Source organism: Salmo trutta, chromosome 21 (assembly GCF_901001165.1).
Source record: "Salmo trutta chromosome 21, fSalTru1.1, whole genome shotgun sequence".
NCBI classification, from domain to species: domain Eukaryota; kingdom Metazoa; phylum Chordata; class Actinopteri; order Salmoniformes; family Salmonidae; genus Salmo; species Salmo trutta.
This window is the reverse complement of record NC_042977.1, coordinates 15,680,250-15,701,946: the sequence shown is the minus strand read 5'-3', so window position 1 is coordinate 15,701,946 and position 21,697 is coordinate 15,680,250. Positions and strand designations below refer to the sequence as shown.

The following is a 21,697-nucleotide window of genomic DNA, read 5'->3' as shown; positions in this document are numbered from 1 at the left end:
CCAATAAAATGTACAGTCACAGGAAGGGATAGTTAACTTTCCAAATGTATTTATTTACTGATATTATACTACAGGATAACTTCTGTTTCAGAAACATAACTGACCCACACATAATTCAAACAAAGTGAATTTGTAATTAAGCATTAAGATTGTGCATTCTCCCTTAAATATATTCAGCAACACTTCAAATGTAAAATGTAATGTAATAAACATGAACTCATATGGGACAAGGCTGTATTGAGATAATGCATTTCAATATACACTCAGCGGACAGTTTAGGTACACCCATCTAGTACCGGGTCAGACCCCCCTTTGCCTCCAGAACAGCCCGAATACTTTGGGGCATGGATTCTACAAGGTGTCGGAAAACGTTCCACAGGGATGTTGGTCCATGCTAACGTGAAGGCATCAGAGTTACTGCAGATTGGAAGGCGGTACAGTCGTGCTGCCAACAGCCAGTTCCGTCTCATCCCAAAGATCCTCTATTGGGTTCGGTCAGCAACAATGTTCATATATGCTGTGGGATTCAATTGATATCAAGGGACCTAATGTATGCCAGGAAAACATTCCCCACACCACTACACACCGATGACACTAGGCAGGATGGGGCCCATGGACTCGCTGCTTACGCCAAATCCTGACTCTGCCATTAGCATTAGCACGCAACAGGAACCGGGATTCGTCAGATCAGGTGATGTTGTTCCATTCCTCAGTTGTCCAGTGTTGGTGATCACGTGCCCAATGAAGCGTCTTGTTTTTAGCTGATAGGAGCAGTGTGGTGGTCTGCTGTAATAGCCCATCCATGACAAGGATCGACAAGTTTCGTGTTCCCGAGATGCCATTCTGCACACCATTGTTGTACTGCGCCGTTATGTTTGTGGCCCACCTGTTAGCTTGCACGATTCTTGCCATTCTCAGACCGCTTACGTCGAGCTGTTTCCGCCTACAGGACTGCCACTGACTGGATGTTTGTCGCCCCATTCTTGGTAAACCCTAGACACGTGTGTGAACAGCCCAGGAGGGCGGCCATTTCTGAGATACTGGTACCAGTGCGCCTGGCACTGACAATCATACCACTCAAATTCGCTTAGGTCACTCGTTTTGCCTATTCGAATGTTCAATCGAACAGTAACTGAATGCCTCGATGCCACAGGAGGTTGGTGGCACCTTAATTGGGGAGGACGGGTTCGTGGTAATGGCTGGAGAGGCATTAGTGGAACGGTATCAAATACAAACACATGGCTTCCATGCGTTTGATTCCATTCGCTCGGTTCAGGCCATTATTATGAGCCGTCCTCCCTCAGCAGCCTCCTGTGCTCGATGCCTGTCTGCTTGCTTTACAGTGTATATACACACACACTAAGCCACGGCCACGTGACTCACTGTCTGTAGAAGCGATCTATTTTCGTGAACGGGACGGTATACCTAATAAACTGGCTGCTGAGTGTACAACTGCATTTCCCTGAGAAGTTGGGATAAGAACATTAGTGCAAAATCAATAGTGCAGAAATACTTTTGATGTGTGAAATGGATAATCTATCCAGTATTTATTTATATATCCTATCACTCCATCTATAGCTTTAGATCTGGTTCAGTGTTTTGATCTGCCTGTGGCCTGAATCTGAATAAGAGTCAGGATCCTCCACCATTCTAACAGCCATTGAGTTGTCATGTACCATGGAATGGGCCTTCACAGATTCATCACAATCCACTGATGGTGTAAATGAAGCTGATCAGGAACCCGCTATTCCCAATAACAAAGGCAAGAAGGGCAACGATTTTGAACCATGCATCCTGTGAAAAAAAAAAGAAACCATTCAAATGTCAAGTGCACAATATTATCCACATATGATCTCAGACAAATCAAAATGCCAGTTTGTACCAATCTGTCATGACAGCCTTAATATCAAATGAGTAGCTAAAAACCAGCAGTTGATTTGGTTCTGGGTGCCAAGATTACTTTGGACCAGCAGTTGCTAGTAAATCCCATACATTTACTCCAGAACAATCAAATAGCTTCTACAGGGCCTAATCAGACAAAGCTGACTTCATAAAAACATGTCCAAGAAAAGAGTTCCATCTTAACTACCTCTGGCTTCAAAGCTGATTTCTTACTGGCCTTTACACTTCAAATTACTTTGAAGCTTCAGAGAACCCTTAAAATCTGTGCTTATGGCCTTACCCAAGTGCTGACCTCTGAGTCATCAGCAAGAATCCTCTGCTGATCATCAGTGTCACTCGCTTTGGAAACAAAGTCACAAAATCCTGAAACAGGAAAAAAAGATTTACCTTTAAGGAATATAGCTTCTAAAATAGCATATGGGCTATTAACACATACAGTGCAGTCAGAAAGCATTCAGACCCCTTGACTTCCCATATTATATTACAGCCTCATAAAATTGATAAAATAGTTTTCCCGCTCAAATCTACACACAACCCTATAATGACAAGGCAAAAACAAGTTCACACATTCCAAATGTATACAGTATAAAAAAAACTGAAATATCATATTTAGAGTACAATTGTTTTCAGACCCTTTACTCAGTACTTTGTTGAAGCACCTTGGGAGCGATTACAGCCTCGAGTCTTCTTGGGTATGACACAAGCTTGGCACATTTGTATTTGGGAAGTTTCCCCATTTCTCTGCACATACTCTCATGCTCTGTCAGGTTGGATGGGGAGTGTCGCTGCACAGCTATTTTCAGCTCTCTCCAGAGATGTTTGACAAGGTTCAAGTCTGGGGTCTGGTTGGGCCAAAGCCGCTCCTGTGTTGGCTGTGTGCTTAGGGTCGTTGCCCTGTTGGAAGGTGAAGCGTCGCCCCAGTCGGAGGTCCTGAGCAGGTTTTCATCAAGGATCTCTGGGCTTTGCTCCAGTCATCTTTCCCTCGATCCTGCCTAGTTGCCCAGTCCCTGAAAAGCATCCCCACAGCATGATGCTGCCACCACAATGCTTCACAGTAGGGATGGTGCCAGGTTTCCTCCAGACATGATGCCTGGCATTCAGGCCAAAAAGTTCAATCTTAGGGATAGGCATCCCGCCAGCGGGACACCTGTCGACAACGGTGAAATTGGAGGGAGCACAATTAAAATAATCGTAATATTAAACATTCATGTATCTTATAACATTTAAAAAGCTTAAATTCTTGTTAATCTAACTGCGTTGACCGATTTACAGAAGGCTTTACAGAGAAAGCATACCATGCGATTGTCTGAGGACGGCACCCCACATCAACATTTTTCAACCAGCACAGCCATCACAAAAAGGGACTAAATAAATCACTTACTTTTGAAAAATCTTCCTGTTTGCAATCCCAAGGGTCCCAGCTACAACATGAATGGTCGTTTTGTTAGATAAAATCCTTCTTTATATCCCAAAAAGTCAGTTTAGTTGGCACCATCGATTTCAGTAATCCAAATCGTTCAACATGCAGACAGAGTCCAAAAAGCTACTGCTAAACTTCATCCAAACAAGTCAAATGACATTTCCATTTAATCCTCAGGTACCCTAAAATGTAAATAAACTATAATATTTCATACGAAATTAATGTTCAATAGGAAAGTAAAATTAGTAATTAGCCGAAAGACTGATATTGTTCCGGTGCCCTCTTCACTAAAACTCAATTCTTGCTCGTTTTTCAAGAAACAAGCCTGAAACCTTGAACAAAGACTGTTGACATCAGTGGAAGCCATAGGAATTGCAAACTGGAAACAATAGCTTTCCATTATAAGAGCCTGGGACCTCAAAACAATTCTGGTTGGTTTTTCACCTGCCATATCAATTCTGTTACAATCTCAGACATTATTTTAACAGTTACAGAAACTTCAGTGTTTTCTATATGCATTTCCTGGCTTCTGGACCTTAGTAACAGGCAGTTTACTTTGGGCACGTCAGTCAGGCGAAAATTCAGGAAACTAGACCCTATCCCCACGTCATGTGCCTTTTACTGAGGAGTGGGTTCTGTATGGCACTTTACCATAAAGGCCTGATTGGTGGAATTCTGCAGAGATGGTTGTCCTTCTGGAAGGTTCTCCCATCTCCACAGAGGAACCCTGAAGCTCTGTCAGAGTGACCATTGGGTTCTTGGTCACCTCCCTGACCAAGGCCCTTCTCCCCTGATTGCTCAGTTTGGCTGGGCTGCCAGCTCTAGGAAGAGTCTTGGTGGTTCCAAACTTCTTCCACTTAAGGAGGCCATTGTGTTCTTGGGGACCTTCAATGCTGCAGACATTGTTTGGTACCCTTCCCCTGATCTGTGCCATGACACAATCCTCTTGGAGCTCTATGGACAATTCCGTCGACCTCATGGCTTGGTTTTTGCTTTGACATGCACTGTCAACTGTGGGACCTTATCTAGACAGGTGTGTGCCTTTCCAAATCATGTCCAATCAATTGAATTTACCACAGTTACCACATGTCCAATCATGTTGTAGAAACATCTCAAGGATGATCAATGGAAACCGGATCTCAATTTTAAGTCTCATAGCAAAGGGTCTCAATATTGTGATATTTCCTAATATATACACAAACATAAAAAAATAATAATCTGTTTCTACTTTGTCATTATGGGGTAATGTGATTAGATTGAGGGGGAAAAAACTATGGAATCCATTTTAGAGTAAGGCTGTAACGTAACATAATATGGAAAAAGTCAAGGGGTCTGAATACATTGTATAACCTGTTATGTAGGTTGAAATAAATGGGAGGATGTGTGCATTGTCTTAACTAGATATATATACACACACACACACACACACACACACACTAATCATATGATTGAATAACTGCTCATTTGAAGAATTCAATAAGTTGCCATATAGCAAGAATGGAAGTAATGCATTTGCACATCAAAGTCCGATGAAAGATTCAACTTCACTGAAGTCACAACTAATGGAGATCAACAGGCCGATTACTTACGTGTTTTAATGTAGCCTTTTTTATGGAGCCCAAGAAGCACCCTCAAGAGGACGACCCATGCCAGGAACCCAGCCAGAACCCCCAGGCGCCAGGAGTGAGGCAGGAGCACAGATTGCTGGCCCGTCCCCAAAAACATTGCCGCAACTGCATCACAACAGGAAGTGAGTATCACATAAGGGATAAGAGTTTTCCCTGACCATGTGACATGACCAGGAAAAACTCTGGGCCCAATGCTGCATTCACATGCTCGTCGGAAGTGGGAAACCTCCCAATAAGGTCCGATATGATTGTGTTCAAGGGCTTTTGAAGTTGGAACAATTAGCTAAAAGAAGATAGCCAACGTTGCTAATAATACAGTAAGCTAGCTTGACAATACAGTCAAACTACCTTCATTATCCACATGGATAAGATTGAAAAACTGATTTGTCGTCATCTTTTGATTGAAAAGGTGAGGTCAGTGGTGAAATGAAACAGCCACTCGGGTAAAAGCAAATCTTGAAATGACTTGGGTTGTTCAAGTAAAACTTTTTTCTGATAACTCCAACAGCCCTTGAATGCACCACTAGTTATAGATAGGACCCAGAGCTTTTCCTGGTAAAGTCACATGGTCAGGAAAAACTCCTGGCCCTAAACAGGATTTACTCTGATGGGAAGTGATCCTCATCAGCTAGCTACTCAGCAACAGTGACATTCAATAAGACAAAATTAGGACTTTGTATGCATTAAGTTATTTAGCTTGACTATCAAATGTACTAAGAGAACAGAAGAATTTCCAGAAGGTTGACTAACCAGCCATAATCTCAGCAACAGTCCCAACTCCCCAATGCAGCCAATTAAACACCCACCTCCTGCAAAGAAAGAACAGCTAATCAGTGCTAAGAATACAGGCTAATAATAGAATAACACTTACATCACAGCCATGGAATGGATAGAGAAAACAAAGGCACCAGAGTCAATATACAATCCATCCATTAATTGTATGGGTAATGGTAGCACTTAATGTTAAACATTTTGATGATGGAATAGGTTAACAAATTATTTATGTACATATTTTAAATTCAATATCAACAAATGTGTGTATTAAATTGTTTTGTATGAGGTCTATGTAATAATGTTTACGAGCAGTTTAGCAAAGCATTTCCAGCATTAGAATCTTCCATTGCTGTATAGAGTACTTGAGTATAGCCATGTGAGATGGTTGGTGGTCAATTGGGCTGTGGATAGGGCTTTACCTGGAGGAGTCAGGGGGAGGTCTGAGAGTGGCCATGATAGGCTGAAGGAGAGCCAGGGTTAGTACAGTACATCCCAGGTAGGGATGGGCCCCAGCACGCTGGAGATGACACCAGAAAGACAAATGCTCTGTATTAAACACTAAAGCCCTCCATGCAATCAAACAACTTTCTCTTTTTTACCTGGACTACCTACATTGACACTTTTTGTACACACATACTTACACCCCAGCACACACACACGCACTGACACCACACTCACTCTCCCTGCTACTGTATTATCTGTCCTGTTGCCTGGTCACTTTACTCCTACCCATCTGTACATAGCTACCTCAATTCTCGTACACCTGCACATCGACTCAGTACTGGTACTCCCTGTATAGAGCCATGTTATTTTTTACTCGTTATTGTTCTTCACTGTATTTATTCCTTGTCTAGGGATGCACATTTTGGGGAATATTCAGGTGGAAACTTTCTGTGGAAATATATGCAAATTGATATTAATTCTATTTAAATGTAGATGTTTTTGCAATGGATATATCTACCATATCACATGGCGACAGAAACCTTTTACCTTATAAGTAGACATAATTGCAAATGATTAAATCCTTCCAATAGAAATATAACAATTTAGTTATGAATTGAACTTTAAATGAGTTGACTCTTCACATGGGATGATTTCACTGAACAAAAGGGAATATTGAATGATCCCTTGCATCTCCCAAACATTTCTGTAAAATGATAGTCTAGAAACTAAAGTTTTGGTTGTCTTCCTCTCAGGCTTCCATGTCTTCTCCCTGGACCTCAAAGTCCACCTCTTGAACATCAGACTGAGGCCTCATCTTCACTATCAGTTTCCAAACTTGAGTATGGCTCGTTGTCAGGCTCAAAGACACTCAAATTTGCCCGGATGGCCATGAATTGTTCAACCCTTGTATTGGTCAGCCTGTTGCGTGTGTTCACAAACAAGGACCAGTTGAGCTCTGAGGCGGCTGATGTTGGTGGGATTTGGAGGATGATGAAGGCAACAGGGGAAAGAGCCTCAGAGCCACAAAGTCCCTTCCACCAGGTGGCTGATGAGATGTTGGCACAACTGCCATATTGCATCTCCAACCCAAAGCCCTTGCTTGGAAGTGTACTTCGTCAGACTGGCAAGAACCTTGCCCTCATCCAGGCCAAGGTGGCGAGACACAGCAGCGATGACACCATAGGCCTTCTTGATCTCTGCACCAGACAGGATGCTCTTGCCGCATACTTGGGGTACAATATGTACGCTGCAGCATGTATGAGCTTCAGGCAGAAGTCTTCACGCTTTTTGATGCATTTCAGAACTGCAGTTCTCTGCTTGGAGCAACAGTGAAGTGGGCAGGGCAGTATGGATTTCTCTTACATCTGCAAGCAGAGTGAATATCAGACAGGATGGCATTGTCTCCCTCAATCCATGCAATGGCTACAGGTTTCAGGCTGCTTACCACTTTCCCAAAATACATCATCCAGGAGGATCCTCTTGATGGGGCTAACGATATTGGCAGACTAATATGGCCATTTCTTGGAGACTCCTTCCCCTCCAGGAGACTGTCAAACATGACGACAACACCACCCCAACGGGTGTTGCTGGGCAGCTTCAATGTGGTGCTCTTATTCTTCTCACTTCTCGCATTTCTCTGACTATGTTCCTCCATCGAGTCAAAAAAACTTCTGATTCCAGGATGACCATGAGCTGTTGCTATCGATAAGGTGTAGGATTCATCATTTTCACCTCGAATAGAAGTAGAGACTTTTGTCAGAGGTTGCTTGTTGTGAGCGCTGAGGGAACTTTATGCACTTGGCCAGATGTTTCTGCACCTTTGTTGCATTCTTCACATGATTTGGCACAGTATTTGCAAATGTAACCAGCTTTTCCTTCTACATTAGCTGCAGTGCAATGTCTCCACACCTCAAATACTGCCAATGGCATTCTCCTGTAAAGATTAGAAGGGGAAAAAAAAGTGTTAACACAATTCAAAGTACAGATCGTTAAGCAGTTAGATTAAACAACTCCCTTGTAAGAAATGTTTTAAAATGAAACCTGTACAGAAACAGGTGGATAAACACTCCTCAGTTAGCAGGCTCAAGCAAGCTAAATTCCACATGGTAGCAAAAACTAACTAGAAGAAATTGTTAAGTTAAAAATGATTTAAACACTGCTGTAGGCTACTATTTAAAAACTCATGCATGTCATAAAATAAATTCACCCCACACAGTATTGTAATCAAAACTTACCAGAAAGCATGTAGTCCTTGGCTCAGACAGTGTAGTAGTGTGGGCTCAATTGCATCTCATTAGTGTGCAAGATCTTGAGAATCAGCTGTACATGTGATGGAAGAATGCACTGTGCATGCCGACGGTTGCAATTCCATTGGGGATAGTTTAACCAAAAGCTGCCACAAGACCGAGAATTGCCTTGTGTATCCCACAAAAAAAGGTTCACTGTTATAACCTAACTTTTCTGATGAATTTTAGAAAAAGTCCGTGTTTAACATCCCATGGAAATTTTACCGTAAAGTTTCCAACCCTACTCGTGTCACTATTTCCATTTTCTCTTTACCTCTGCATTGTTGGAAAAGGACCCGTAAGTAAGCATTTCACTGTTAGTCTACACCGGTTGTTTACAAAGCATGTGACAAATAAAATTCGATTAACAACTTTTCTGCTGAAGCCTCTGTTCAAGTTAACATGTATTACAGTATTCAGTCAGTAGCATAAACAAAGCCCTGCTGCATAAAAATTTCTAAGATAGAAATGGTTGAGTCGGTCCATGACAGTTACATTATAGTCAGGCACTCAAAATAGGAAAATCCTCCTCATCTGACAAGATGCAATGCCCTCTGCTGGCTAAATGAGATTAAGGCAGTGTATAACATCACAAGCATGAGAAAGAAGAGGGATTTTGTGTGTGCTAATGCTTACTAGCTTACCTTACTCCAACCTCCTCTGTAGATGAAGGGAAGAGTGAAGGCCACACAGGTAAGCAGCACTGTTAATATCATCAACCCTCGATGCACCTGGACAAACACAGGACACGTTGATGCTTATCACCTTTAAGCAGTGACAGCAATGTAAATACTTTGTTTCTTTCACATACCTGGAACCAAATTCTCTGACCAAACAGTGTTCTCTCTGGCCAATCAGGCTTGAAGTAGCTGGCTAGGAAAGTACCTGTGCTCCCAGCCAACATCCAGGCAATTAACATCAGAATGCCTGATATTACAAAACAGGTATTACAGATGGGAATCAGACCACAACTTTTAGAGGAGCTAAAATCATTCATAAATCAAGTCATGAAATACTGTATGTATCAAATTGTGGACCCGTCTGACATGACATATTGACATGGTATTGCGCATAGAACTGAATGTTGGTTTTATGTAGTTACAGAATTCTACATTTGTTTGCCTATCATTTTCAGTCTCCAGTCTACTCACTGTGAAATTTCATGAGAAGTGGTGATCGAGAGCCATTGAGAATCTCTGCTGGGCCGTTGATGACCGACTGCTGTGAGGATATGAGGGGTTGGCGAACATGCCTGTGCACCTCGCCTCAAAACAATGGTTTGAGAGAGAGACAAGTTAGCAGCAAGTCACTTACAGTAGCTATAGGCTTCTCATAAAGGTAGTATGTCACCATGAGTGACATACAACGGATGTGCCAGTGAAAGTGACATTCCACTGGGAACACAAAGGTTGAATCAAGATTGAAATGACATGGAAACAATGAAATTAAGTTAAACCAATGTGGAAAAGATGAATTGACATGTGCTCAGTGGGATATAAACAGGAAGACTCCAGCTATAGAAATATTGCCTACAGTTAAAAGGATGCATGCTGTTGTGTGACAACAAGTCATTTCAGAGCCAGCATTAAATACTTTGCTTCTCAACCCTCAAACCTCTCATCTATATTGTCACTTATCATTTCCGTCATAAAGGCATCATTAAGGGGAAAAGTATTTTCTTTTTTCACAATGCACCTAAAATGATAGAACGTCTCAATCGCAACACATTTTATACCACAGGATTGATTTGACATTTACTGTCATGGTAGCCAGTTGCGGAAGCTTGGGTGTCATTAAACAATAATGTGAAATAAATGTTTGTTATGAGACTTTACCCTGAGGGCAATAACACAAGCCAACCTCAAAACAAACTCCTTGACCTCATTTGACAGATAACACTCCACATGACATTTTTGTGAACTACGCGATAACTAGAGTAAAGTCAGGGAGCTTAGATCCTAAAGAACCAGGTCTGAAGTTGACTTTATATTTTATGATGTACATGTATGCAAAAGACAATCTGCTAATGGATGTAATAAAGGAAACAATTTGCAATACAGCCCTTTCTTGTACAGTAATTAGCTATTAAAATGTGTGAAAGACCTTTCCAGTACCCCAACACTACTACAATAAAAACTATATCACAGATCCAATCTAAAGTAAAACAATTTTTTACTTAAGTACTTTGTTGTGTCAGCATCCAGCAGTGATCAGCTGGTGGTTGCATAGTAAAGGTGTCACTAGCCCAAATTCTAATTGAGTCCGCACCAATTGTGAAAAATGGGCTGTGCTGGCCCGGGTTTCCCCCGAACCAGCTCGAATGAGAATTCCATTTGAACAGCTTGAATTTGGCCCTAATTTTAAGTGCCAGTGGAACCAGGGCTTAAGAGGTTTGATTTCAAATCAGCACACATCTACAATAAAAACTATATCACAGGTCCAATCTATACCTGTATGCTCAAATTTGATCAATATGATTTTTGCATTCTGCCCTTTTTTTGGTTGTTGGTTACTCTTGTTATATTGAACATTATCTTAATGGACAGGTACAAAACCATACCATGATCGTATATCATATTGCAACTCACCATATTCAGCTTCACCGTATGCCATGAACAGGTAATACGGTGCGTCCAGACTAAACCGGGTTGGGTCCTGTGGGACAAGAACTTGTCGACGAAACCGACACTGAATGACTCCATCCGCCAATCTCCAGGCCACGTCTGTAAGAACATTCTATAGGAAAAGGAAATGGCATGTCCATACTCTGTTTAAATAAATGATTATAATATGCCTGATCTAATAAGTCATAGTCATGTTTGATTATTATGACTCATATTGATGAGTTGATGCTGACTGAGGAAGGTTTCATTTTCAGGCATTCAATAAATTATAGCTTGTCGCCAAGTCAGCCATACAATAGTTACAGTGCTACACATAAACCTGGCTCAACTAGAGGCCAGGTAGTAGGGTTGAATGACGGGAACAGGGTAACCGGGATTTATCACCCAAAACCAATCCCTTTTCCCGGGATAAATAACTGCAAGAAACCGGTAAATAAATTATTTTTATGAACAGCATGGCGTGAAATGGAACCGTTAAATTATATGCAATGTCTAAATCTGGCTTCTCTACGGCCTCTGCATGATAAATCAACTCAGGGTGGGGACAGACAGCCCATCTCAGTATGGGGCGCAGTTCACAATGCATTCTGACCCATCATCTCATGATGGTAACTTTTTTTTCTTGTGACAGGTCTACATTTGCAGCAGCATAGTCTATGCTACAGTAATATGAAGACCGAAGGAATGTCTGATTTACCCATCTCCATCTGGCTTTCGGGGGTCACCTTATTTTCTTTATTCTAAATGTAAGATTGGAATATTTGTGGGTAGATGGACAGGTAGGATGACTGACAATAGTGAAGGTGAACAGGTGGTCACGGGTCAGGTGACTGAGAGGAATGGAGGAGGTTGAGGCAGGAATTCCTTTAACCACCTGATCACCTTCACTATGGTCAGTGATCCTGCCTGTCCAGCTACCCACAGATTCCAATAATCTTACAATGGTCCTTCGAGCCAGACTGAACCAAAGACAGGTGAGAGGTGGAAGGGATACTGAACTCCAAACCCTTGGGATATCTCACCGCAGACGTCGCTGACCCAGATCCGGTCACACGGAATCTGCTCCGAGACAACTCACTTCCTCAAGCCATGCATGCTGATACCAGCCTCATTGGCAGACGCTGGTGGCGGCAGAGCCAGTTCTTGGCCCGAGTCATTCTGCGTTACCTACCAAGCCTACTGCACAGAGGGAAATGGCGGAGAGAAACAGCCAGCCTGGACACTGTCCAAGTAGTAACGATAATGGACCCTGAACTGTCTTGAGCCTCCCAGCCGGTGGGCCACATCACCAAGACCATGCCTGGTACCGATGGTCGTGTTAGATCAGTGGAGGTCCAGGTAAAGGACCGGACACATCCGACTAGTTGCCCGACTAATTCCTCTGAGATGATAGTTCAGATGAAAGGTAACATGAAAGGCAACAGTCTGTGGACTTACGTTGATTCGTGGACGCACAGAACAGCTGAATTAGACAGAGTTGGGGGAAGAGAAAGCAACAAGGTCAGGCGGTGGCGATTTCCTCCTTCTAATGAGTTGACATCTGTCAGACATTTCCACCTGACCTAATTAAAGTGCTCTGGCGCAGCTGCGCAAGTGATCTATTGAAACCCACATCCATTCAATCTTCGTGAAGAGAAGTGAACACCTTCTGCATCAAACTCTAGTCCTATATTATTCAAGGATGTTATTAGAATATTGAAGCTAAGAACATCAAAAGGTATATCATTTAACTATTGAAAGCAAGTAAAGAATGAGGGTAGGATATTATCAGGGGAATTTTTATGAAAGGTATATGCATCAGCCTACTAAACATACAAATAGGCCCCATTATATTTCATGTATGTATTGGATAATGGCACAATCATGGTCTTTTTTTGGCTTGGTCTCATGACATGTTTTTAATGTAGGGCTCAGGTAGCGTCAGGCTTGAAAGTTCGATCAAAGCGCTAATCAAATCCAGATATAGGCCTAATTATAATGCTTTGGATTGACTCGTCCGGTTTTGGCGGGAAATACCGGGTTACCCGGGACAAAAGTGATTTATTCTCTGGCTGGAACATCTGTAAAATATTGAACCCCAACAGGTAGGTCTATAGTAGAGACATAATTCAAGTCATACTGTGGGGTTTCACCTCAGAGGCCTCCTTTGGGTAGGACCTTCCTTCGACATAAGCTGCGCTCACATCCACCAAGCCGTCATCCCTCACACATAGGTACATGTCATCATCCCCCTATCAACAGAATGAGGGAAGGAAAAGCATAGTTAGATAAATGCTACAGTAACTTACCTAGCAAGTTATCAACCAATGCTAACTTACCATCCATGTGTCATGGGAGAGGGCGAAGGCAATGTAGCCGTCTGAGGGCCCACTGAGCTCAAACACCACAGTCTGACCCTTGGGGGCGAACGACAGGAAGAAGCACGATGGATCTTTTTCTGGGTCACATCCCACTGGGTCCAACAGGCAGGACTTCTGTTGGCCACAACCCACTGAGCTGAACTGAGATAGGAGGAGGCATCAAGAAAGAGACAGTGAGAGAAAGACAGCGCATGAATGGGGGTTTCTGTACCAAAACATAGTAATGTACACTGTTTATAGTCCATTATACAGTGCTTTCGGAAAGTATTGAGAACAGCCTTATTATAAAATGGATTAAATACAAAAAATGTCCTCAGTCTACACACGATACCCCATAAGGACAAAATGAAAAAAGGTTAAAGAAAAAAAAAAGTGACATTTACATAATTATTCAGACCCTTTGCTATGAGACTTGAAATTGAGCTCAGGTGCATCCTGTTTCCATTGATCATCCTTGACACTTTTGGCTGATACCCGATATTTTCATTGCCAAAAAAAAAATAACAAATACCGATATTTAAAATTCAGCCGCCTTAAGCATTCTATATAGTTAGCTACAAAGCTGTACAGTGCAATATGAATGTCAGTACACACAATAGGCTGACTGGGGAGGTGATAGTCACGAGATAACTACAATGCTAATAATTGCGTAAACTCTTCAGTTGTGTTCTGTGGGTGTCACCGAGTAGACTGATACCCCATTGCATTGCTTCACATTCCAACCTTGTCTAGTCTAAATATGGCATGAATCCACTAATTGTAACCTGCATCACTTTCAAAGAGGTACTTTTATTTTGAAGCAAACCGCAAATTCCACTATTGTGGCTAGCTTCACAACACATAACCCGGTCAGGTCGAGCCTCACTAGCCAGATTAAGCTAGCTTGCTGCTAATGTTAGCTTTGGGCAACAGGGTTAAGTAGCTGGCTAGCTATTTATTTTCATGAACTGAAGTTAATTTTCAATAGGCGAACAAGTGGCTACCTAGCTAATACTTAGTCACAAGGACTCCTAAATCATTGCTAAGAATAGTGAAAATGACCGCAGTTTCTACTGGTCATTGTTTTCAGGCTGGTTGTATTGGTGCTAGCTAGGTACTAATAATGCGTTCTAACCAACACTATTGTAAACACATCATTCGTGGCCAGTGTTTGCAGACTTTTGTACAGCTTTGACAGTGCTACTGATAGCAGTGGTGGCGCTTGGCTTGCATGTGCAAATTCCAAACACACAACATATTATAATAGAACTGTTATTTGACATGTCAAATTAAAAATGTATTTAACGCATCAGTGTTATTTGACATGTATATTTTTTTGACACGCAAAGACCCAAACGGTGTTCCATAGTATGTCGCGAAGCTAATAGCAGTGACGCTATTACTGTGTCACTCCAGTAGGGCAACATCTGAACAATAGCACACTTGGCAACGTTAGTGTACCGGTGCTTGACTAGTTGTGAAAGCCAACGTCACCCACAACAAAATGGTTGATTGTGAAGGGCAATGAATTCCATGAAATTAGTGTTAATCGAGTTGTCTTGCTGAAATTGTCTCTTTCAAATGATTGCTCGATCCACACAGCAGACATTGTTTAGGTTAGGAATGCTGTGTTGCACGTGTAGGGCAACATTTTACGGCTTTGACATCGGCGTGAAACTAGACATTGGGTCGATACCGATGTTGGCCTTTTTGGCTAATATCGTCCGATTCCTATATGTCATGTGTCCCAAGTTTCTATAACTTGATTGGAATCCAACACTAGTAAATTTAAAAAAGGCACACCTGTCTATATAAGGTCCCACATATTGACAGTGCAATCCAAGCCATGAAATCTAAGGAATTATCCGTAGAGCTCCAAGACAGGATTTTGTCGAGGCACAGATCTGAGTACCAAAACATTTGACAGCCCGCTTGGAGTTTGCCAAATGGCACCTAAAGGACTAAGACCATGAGAAACAAGATTCTGGTCTGATGAAAAACCAAGATTGAACTCTTTGGCCTGAATGCCAAGCGTCACATCTGGAGGAAACCTTGCGCGCGCACCCCCCCCCCCACAGTGAAGCATGGTGGTGGCAGCATCATGGTGTGGGAATGTTTTTCCGTGGCAGGTTAAGGGAAAGATGAAGGGACCAAAGCACAGAAATCCTTGATGAAAACCTGCTCCAGAGCGCTCAGGAACCCAGACTGGGGGCAAAGGGTTGCCTTCCAACAGGACAATGACCCTAAGCACACAGCCAAGACAACGCAGGCGTGGCTTCGGGACAAGTCTCTGAATGTCCTCAGCCAGAGCCTGGACTTGAACCCGATTTAAGATCTCTGGAGAGACCTGAAAATAGCTGTGAAGTGATGCTCCCCAGCCAACCTGACAGAGCTTGAGGGGGATCTACAGAGAATGGGAAAAACTCCCCAAATACAGGTGTGCCAAGCTTGTAGCATCATACCCAAGAAGACTTGAGGCTATAGTGACTGGTGCGTCAACAAGGTACTGGGTAAAGCGTCTGAACACTTATGTAAATGTGATATTTCATTTGTTTTTTTTAAACTACATTTTCTAAAATGTCTAAACCTGTATTTGCTTTGTCATTATGGGGTACTGTGTGTACAGTGATGAGGAAAAAACTATAATCAATTTTAGAATAAGGCTGTAACGTAATAAAATGTTGATCATCAAGGGGTATGAATACGTTCCGGATGCACTGTATGACTAAGTATGACTTACTGGTTTGGGCAACACAGAGGGAGTTGAAGTCATTATGGTAGTGGAAGGTGTGGTGGGTTTAGGTGGGATGGGAGTTACCCCACTCTGAGACACAACAGGACCAGGGATTTTCACCCAGAAAGTCTTGAAATGAGCCACTACTGTCACACTTAATTCAGAAACACACAAATGCATTGTTAACTGTACACTCAGGCTAGAATTTGCTGTAGATTGTAAATGACCATAGCATGTAATGGAAATGCATGTGTGAGACAGGGAATGCAGATGAACTCTAAACACTCACAGAAATTCAACAGCGTCGGGTGAGTTTTGGGGAGCGTTCCAGATTACCACGATTTTTGTCTGTCTGGCATCACTTGTGTGACTGACAGCTGAACCCTAAAAAGCAACAAATTAAAACAAATAACTATAATAAATAGCAAGAAATGTAGAGTATTGAGGCCATGCGTAACCTGAAGTCATTGTGAAGGATTCATTCCAAGCCAAATTAAAATAAATCCATTTGCATAAAGGTCAGTAGGCCTACCGCAGTGTGGCCACATTTCAACAGTTGTGTGGTTTTAGGATTGGTCAGGATGAAGGAGCCGACAGCATCAGAGTCTGGATTGGATGCATTCCGAGCCTCAAGCAGGAATCCCTCAAAGTATGTCGTTCCAGATAGGGTAACTAGGGACATTACATGACAGTGTAGGAGTGTGCTTGTGTTGGACCCAGAACAATTCTTTCAATGCCAATTTAATAAAATGCTGATAAAAGGGGTGGATATCTAGTCTGCTGGATTTTCCCACATCCTCTTTTGATCCTAGTATGTTTCTACTCAGATTATTGTATACAGGAGCTCTAGAAAAACAGACGATGTGAAATGTATTCACAAACCTCTTTACTTCTGTTTGGAAATACCCTGATGAAGGTTACACTCCAAAATACATTGGAGTTAACAATTAAGAAGCTTTCTATTCACATTGTCTTGAAGAATTGCTGAATATATTCCTCTCGTATTACAAACTGTCATCATTACCTTGGATGTAATCGCCAGAACTGAATTTAGTGACATTGACAGCCAGAGTGTAGGGAGAGTGGCTGGTATTGGGGGCATGACCATGTATTGGCATCATACTCCCACAGGATTCAGTCACTTTTCCATCAGGGTAGGCATCAACTGATGTCAAACAAAGAGTCTGAACTAACAGCAGGATGGTCCATAGTCTCCTACCCATCTAAAAAAGACAAAATACAAATAAAACCCTCCAATACACACCCTTGAAGGCAAGCATATGTTCAATGGCTATATCAATAACCATTATTACCACCTACAAATGTAGCACTTGCAGATACACTACATGACCAAAAGTATGTGGACACCTGCTCGTCAAACATCTTAATCCAAAATCATGGGCATTAATATGGAGTTGGTCCCCCTTGGCTGCTATAATAGCCTGCATTCTTCTGGGAAGGTTTTCCACTAGATTTTAGAACATCGCTGCGGGGACTTGCGTCCATTCAGCAACAGCATTAGTGAGGTCTGGCACTGATGTTGGGCGATTAGGCCCGACTCACAGTCAATGTTCCAATTCACCCTAAAGGTGTTTGATGGGGTTGGGGTCAGGGCTATGTGCAAGCCAGTCAAGTTCTTCCACACCAATCTCAACGAAACATTTTTGTATGGACCTCCCTTTGTGCACGGGTGCATTGCCATGCTGAAACAGGAAATGGCCTTCCCCAAACTGTCGCCACAAAGTTGGAAACAGAATCATCTAGAATGTCATTGTAGGCTGTAGCATTAAGATTTTTCTTCACTGGGACTAAGAGGCCTAGCCCAAACCATGAACAACAACCCCAGACCATTATTCCTCCTTCACCAAACTCTACAGTTGGCACTATGTATCGGGGCAGGTACCGTTCTCCTGTCAGTAACAGGTGTGGCTGAAATGGCTGAAGCCACTAATTTGTAGGGGTGGCCGCATACTTTTGTATATATAGTGTATTTCTCAGTTAGGCTCTTGAATGTGCCACATGCTAAGACGGTGAAAGTTTTAACAGACATAGCATTGAGCAAACCAATGAAAAATACTATTCTAGCAGTAAGCTTTAAGTAATCCCAATAAAGCATGTGGTCATTTCAAACCAATGGAAAACAGTATGGGAACTGACAAACGACAGTTTAAAGGACATATCTCGGACCATGTACTCACCTCCAGCATACTTTACTGCTTGCGAAAAGGATAGTATGCGTTTTATTACCTGAGCAAGGCTTTTTAAAGCTCATGCCCTGGGCGGTTCTTCCTCCAATGTGGGCTTGCCTTGTATGGGAAGAGGCACGGCTTACATAGTCTGAGTACCGGTCTCTTTAGCTAACATTCCACTTGCCACTCCTTGTCATTGCCAAAGAGACTGGCTTTTCTGCAATCTCAATGTTCAAGTTATGCGCTGGATTTACAGCAGAGTTGCTCATTGGTTGTTGGAAATTGTGACGACCCTCCCACTCTGTCTGAATTCTTTCACTTTGCTCTTCTTTTCCTTAATAGGATGTCGGTGGGCGGAGCCGGGAGGGTCGTCAGCGAAATGGGACACACCTGGGCTCGGGTGTCCCGGGATAAATGCACCTCTTCCCCATTCATTAAGGAGACTCTCTCCATGCAGACACAGATTTTGTTTGTGGCATGTTTGTGGCATGTTTGTGGCATGTTTGTGGCATGTTTGTGGCATGTTTGTGGCATGTTTGTGGCATGTTCGCGCTGGCGCCTTTGAAAACCCCTCATTATCACATTTATGCACGCAACCACTCACTTACACTACTAAATTCATGAACTTCTTTGAGGAAAAGATCATTAGAAAGCAAATCATGGACTCCTCTTTAAATCTGCGTATTCCTCCAAAGCTCAGTTGTCCTGAGTCTGCACAACTCTGCCAGGACCTAGGGTCAATGGAGACACTCAAGTGTTTTAGTACTATATCTCTTGACACAATGATGAAAATAATCATGGCCTCTAAACCTTCAAGCTGCACACTGGACCCTATTCCAACTAAACTACTGAAAGAGCTGCTTCCTGTACTTGGCCCTCCTATGTTGAACATAATAAACGTCTCTCTGTCCACCGGATGTGTACCAAACTCACTAAAAGTGGCAGTAATAAAGCCTCTCTTGAAAAGACAAACCTTGACCCAGAAAATATAAAAAACTATCGGCCTATATCGAATCTCCCACTTCTCTCTCAAAAAATGAAAAAGCTGTCACTGCCTTCCTGAAGACAAACAATGTATACGAAATGCTTCAGTCTGGTTTTAGACCCCATCAAAGCACTGAGACTGCACTTGTGAAGGTGGTAAATGACCTTTTAATGGCGTCAGACCGAGTCTCTGCATCTGTCCTCGTGCTCCTAGACCTTACTGCTGCTTTTGATACCATCGATCACCACATTCTTTTGGAGAGATTGGAAACCAAAATTGGTCTACACAGACAAGTTCTGGTCTGGTTTAGATCTTATCTGTCGGAAAGATATCAGTTTGTCTCTGTGGATGGTTTGTCCTCTGACAAATCAACTGTAAATTGTTCCGTTTTAGGACCACTATTGTTTTCACTATATATTTTACCTTTTGGGGATGTCATTCGAAAACATAATTTTAACTTTCGCTGCTATGCAGATGACACACAGCTGTACATTTCGATGAAACATGGTAAAGCCCCAAAATTGCCCTCGCTGGAAGCCTGTGTTTCAGACATAAGGAAGTGGATGGCTGCAAACGTTCTACTTTTAAACTCGGAAAAAACAGAGATGCTTGTTCTAGGTCCCAAGAAACAAAGAGATCTTCTGTTGAAACTGACAATTAATCTTGATGGTTGTACAGTCGTCTCAAATAAAACTGTGAAGGACCTCGGCGTTACTCTGGACCCTGATCTCTCTTTTGACGAACATATCAAAAATGTTTCAAGGACAGCTTTTTTCCATCTACGTAACATTGCAAAAATCAGAAATCTTCTGTCCAAAAATGATGCAGAAAAATTAATCCATGCTTTTGTCACTTCTAGGTTAGACTACTGCAATGCTCTACTTTCCGGCTACCTGGATAAAGCACTAAATAAACTTCAGTTAGTGCTAAAAACGGCTGATAGAATCCTGACTAAAACCAAAAAAAAATATCATATTACTCCAGTGCTAGCCTCCCTACACTGGCTTCCTGTTAAAACATGGGCTGATTTCAAGGTTTTACTGCTAACCTACAAAGCATTACATGGGCTTGCTCCTACCTATCTTTCCAATGTGGTCCTGCCATTCATACCTACACGTACTCTACGGTCACAAGACGCAGGCCTCCTAATTGTCCCTAGAATTTCTAACCAAACAGCTGGAGGCAGGGCTTTCTCCTATAGAGCTCCATTTTTATGGAATGGTTTGCCTACCCATGTGAGAGACGCAGACTTGGTCTCAACCTTTAAGTCTTTATTGATTGAGTGTAGTCTGGCCCAGGAGTGTGAAGGTGAACGGAAAGGCACTGGAACAACGAACCGCCCTTGCTGTCTCTGCCTGGCCGGTTCCCCTCTCCACTGGGATTCTCTGCCTCTAACCCTATTACAGGGGCTGAGTCACTGGCTTACTGGTGCTCTTCCATGCCGTCCCTAGGAGGGGTGCGCCACTTGAGTGGGTTGAGTCACTGACATGGTCTTCCTGTCTGGGTTGGCGCTGGGACAGGACAGCCCCCACTCCGACATCCAACGCATCTACCTCCATCACAAACTGACGGGACAGGTCCAGATGGATCAATATGGAAGCTGTGGTGAAGCGGTGCTTAAGGTCCAGGAAAGCCCAGTCAGCAGCTGTGGGCCAGGCAAACGGGACCTTGGGAGAGGTGAGTGCTGACTGGGGAAGCCAGGGTGCTGTAACCCCGGATAAAACAGTGATAGAAATGGGCAAATCCTAGGTAGCGTTGCAGCTGCACTCTGGACGTGGGTTGGGGCCAATCCACCACCGCTCTCACCTTTCCGGGATCCATCTCCACATTCCCAGCAGCGATGATGTATCCAAGGAAGGAGATGGTGGAGTGATGGAATTTGCATTTTTCGGATTTGACAAAAAGCTGGTTCTCCAGGAGATGCTGGTGGACCTGTCGGGTGTGGCTCATGTGTTCTTGAGCCGAGCGGGGAAAGACGAGGATGTCGTCAAGGTAGACAAACTCGACCTGGTTCAACATATTCTGGAGAACGTCATTAACCAAGGCCTGGAACACAGCAGGAGCATTGGTCAGACCGAATGGCATCACCAGGTATTCATAGTGTCCCCTAGCAGTGTTGAAGGCTGTCTTCCACTCGTCACTCGATTTTGTCCTTCTCCACAAAGAAGAACCCTGCGCTGGTGGGGGAGACTGAAGGACATATACCCACTGCAGCCAGGGAGTCCTCGATGTCTCCATAGCCTTGGTCTATGGACCCGACAGTGAATACAGCCGTCCCCGGGGTGGTGTAGTGCCCGGGAGAAGGTCGATCCCTCGGTCATAGGGTCGATGCGGAGGGAGTGAAGTGGCCTGTGCCTGTGCTGCAAACTTCCC

The 21,697-nt window shown here is 43.0% G+C and overlaps 1 protein-coding gene across 1 annotated transcript; it reads right to left on the bottom strand.

Annotated features, from left to right (window-relative positions):
• Positions 1-32: 32 nt before the first annotated feature.
• Positions 33-18,531, bottom strand: frrs1a (ferric-chelate reductase 1a). The gene is made up of 16 exons (XM_029704495.1): positions 18,349-18,531; positions 17,175-17,373; positions 16,683-16,822; positions 16,440-16,534; positions 16,157-16,304; positions 13,396-13,578; positions 13,210-13,308; positions 11,042-11,189; positions 9,605-9,718; positions 9,265-9,380; positions 9,098-9,184; positions 6,144-6,241; positions 5,701-5,759; positions 4,912-5,055; positions 2,183-2,265; positions 33-1,794 (listed from the first exon to the last, which is right to left on the bottom strand). Exons 1-16 carry the CDS (start codon positions 18,355-18,357, stop codon positions 1,702-1,704), a joined length of 1,815 nt encoding a protein of 604 aa, XP_029560355.1. The 5' UTR covers positions 18,358-18,531; the 3' UTR covers positions 33-1,701.
• Positions 18,532-21,697: the final 3,166 nt, after the last annotated feature.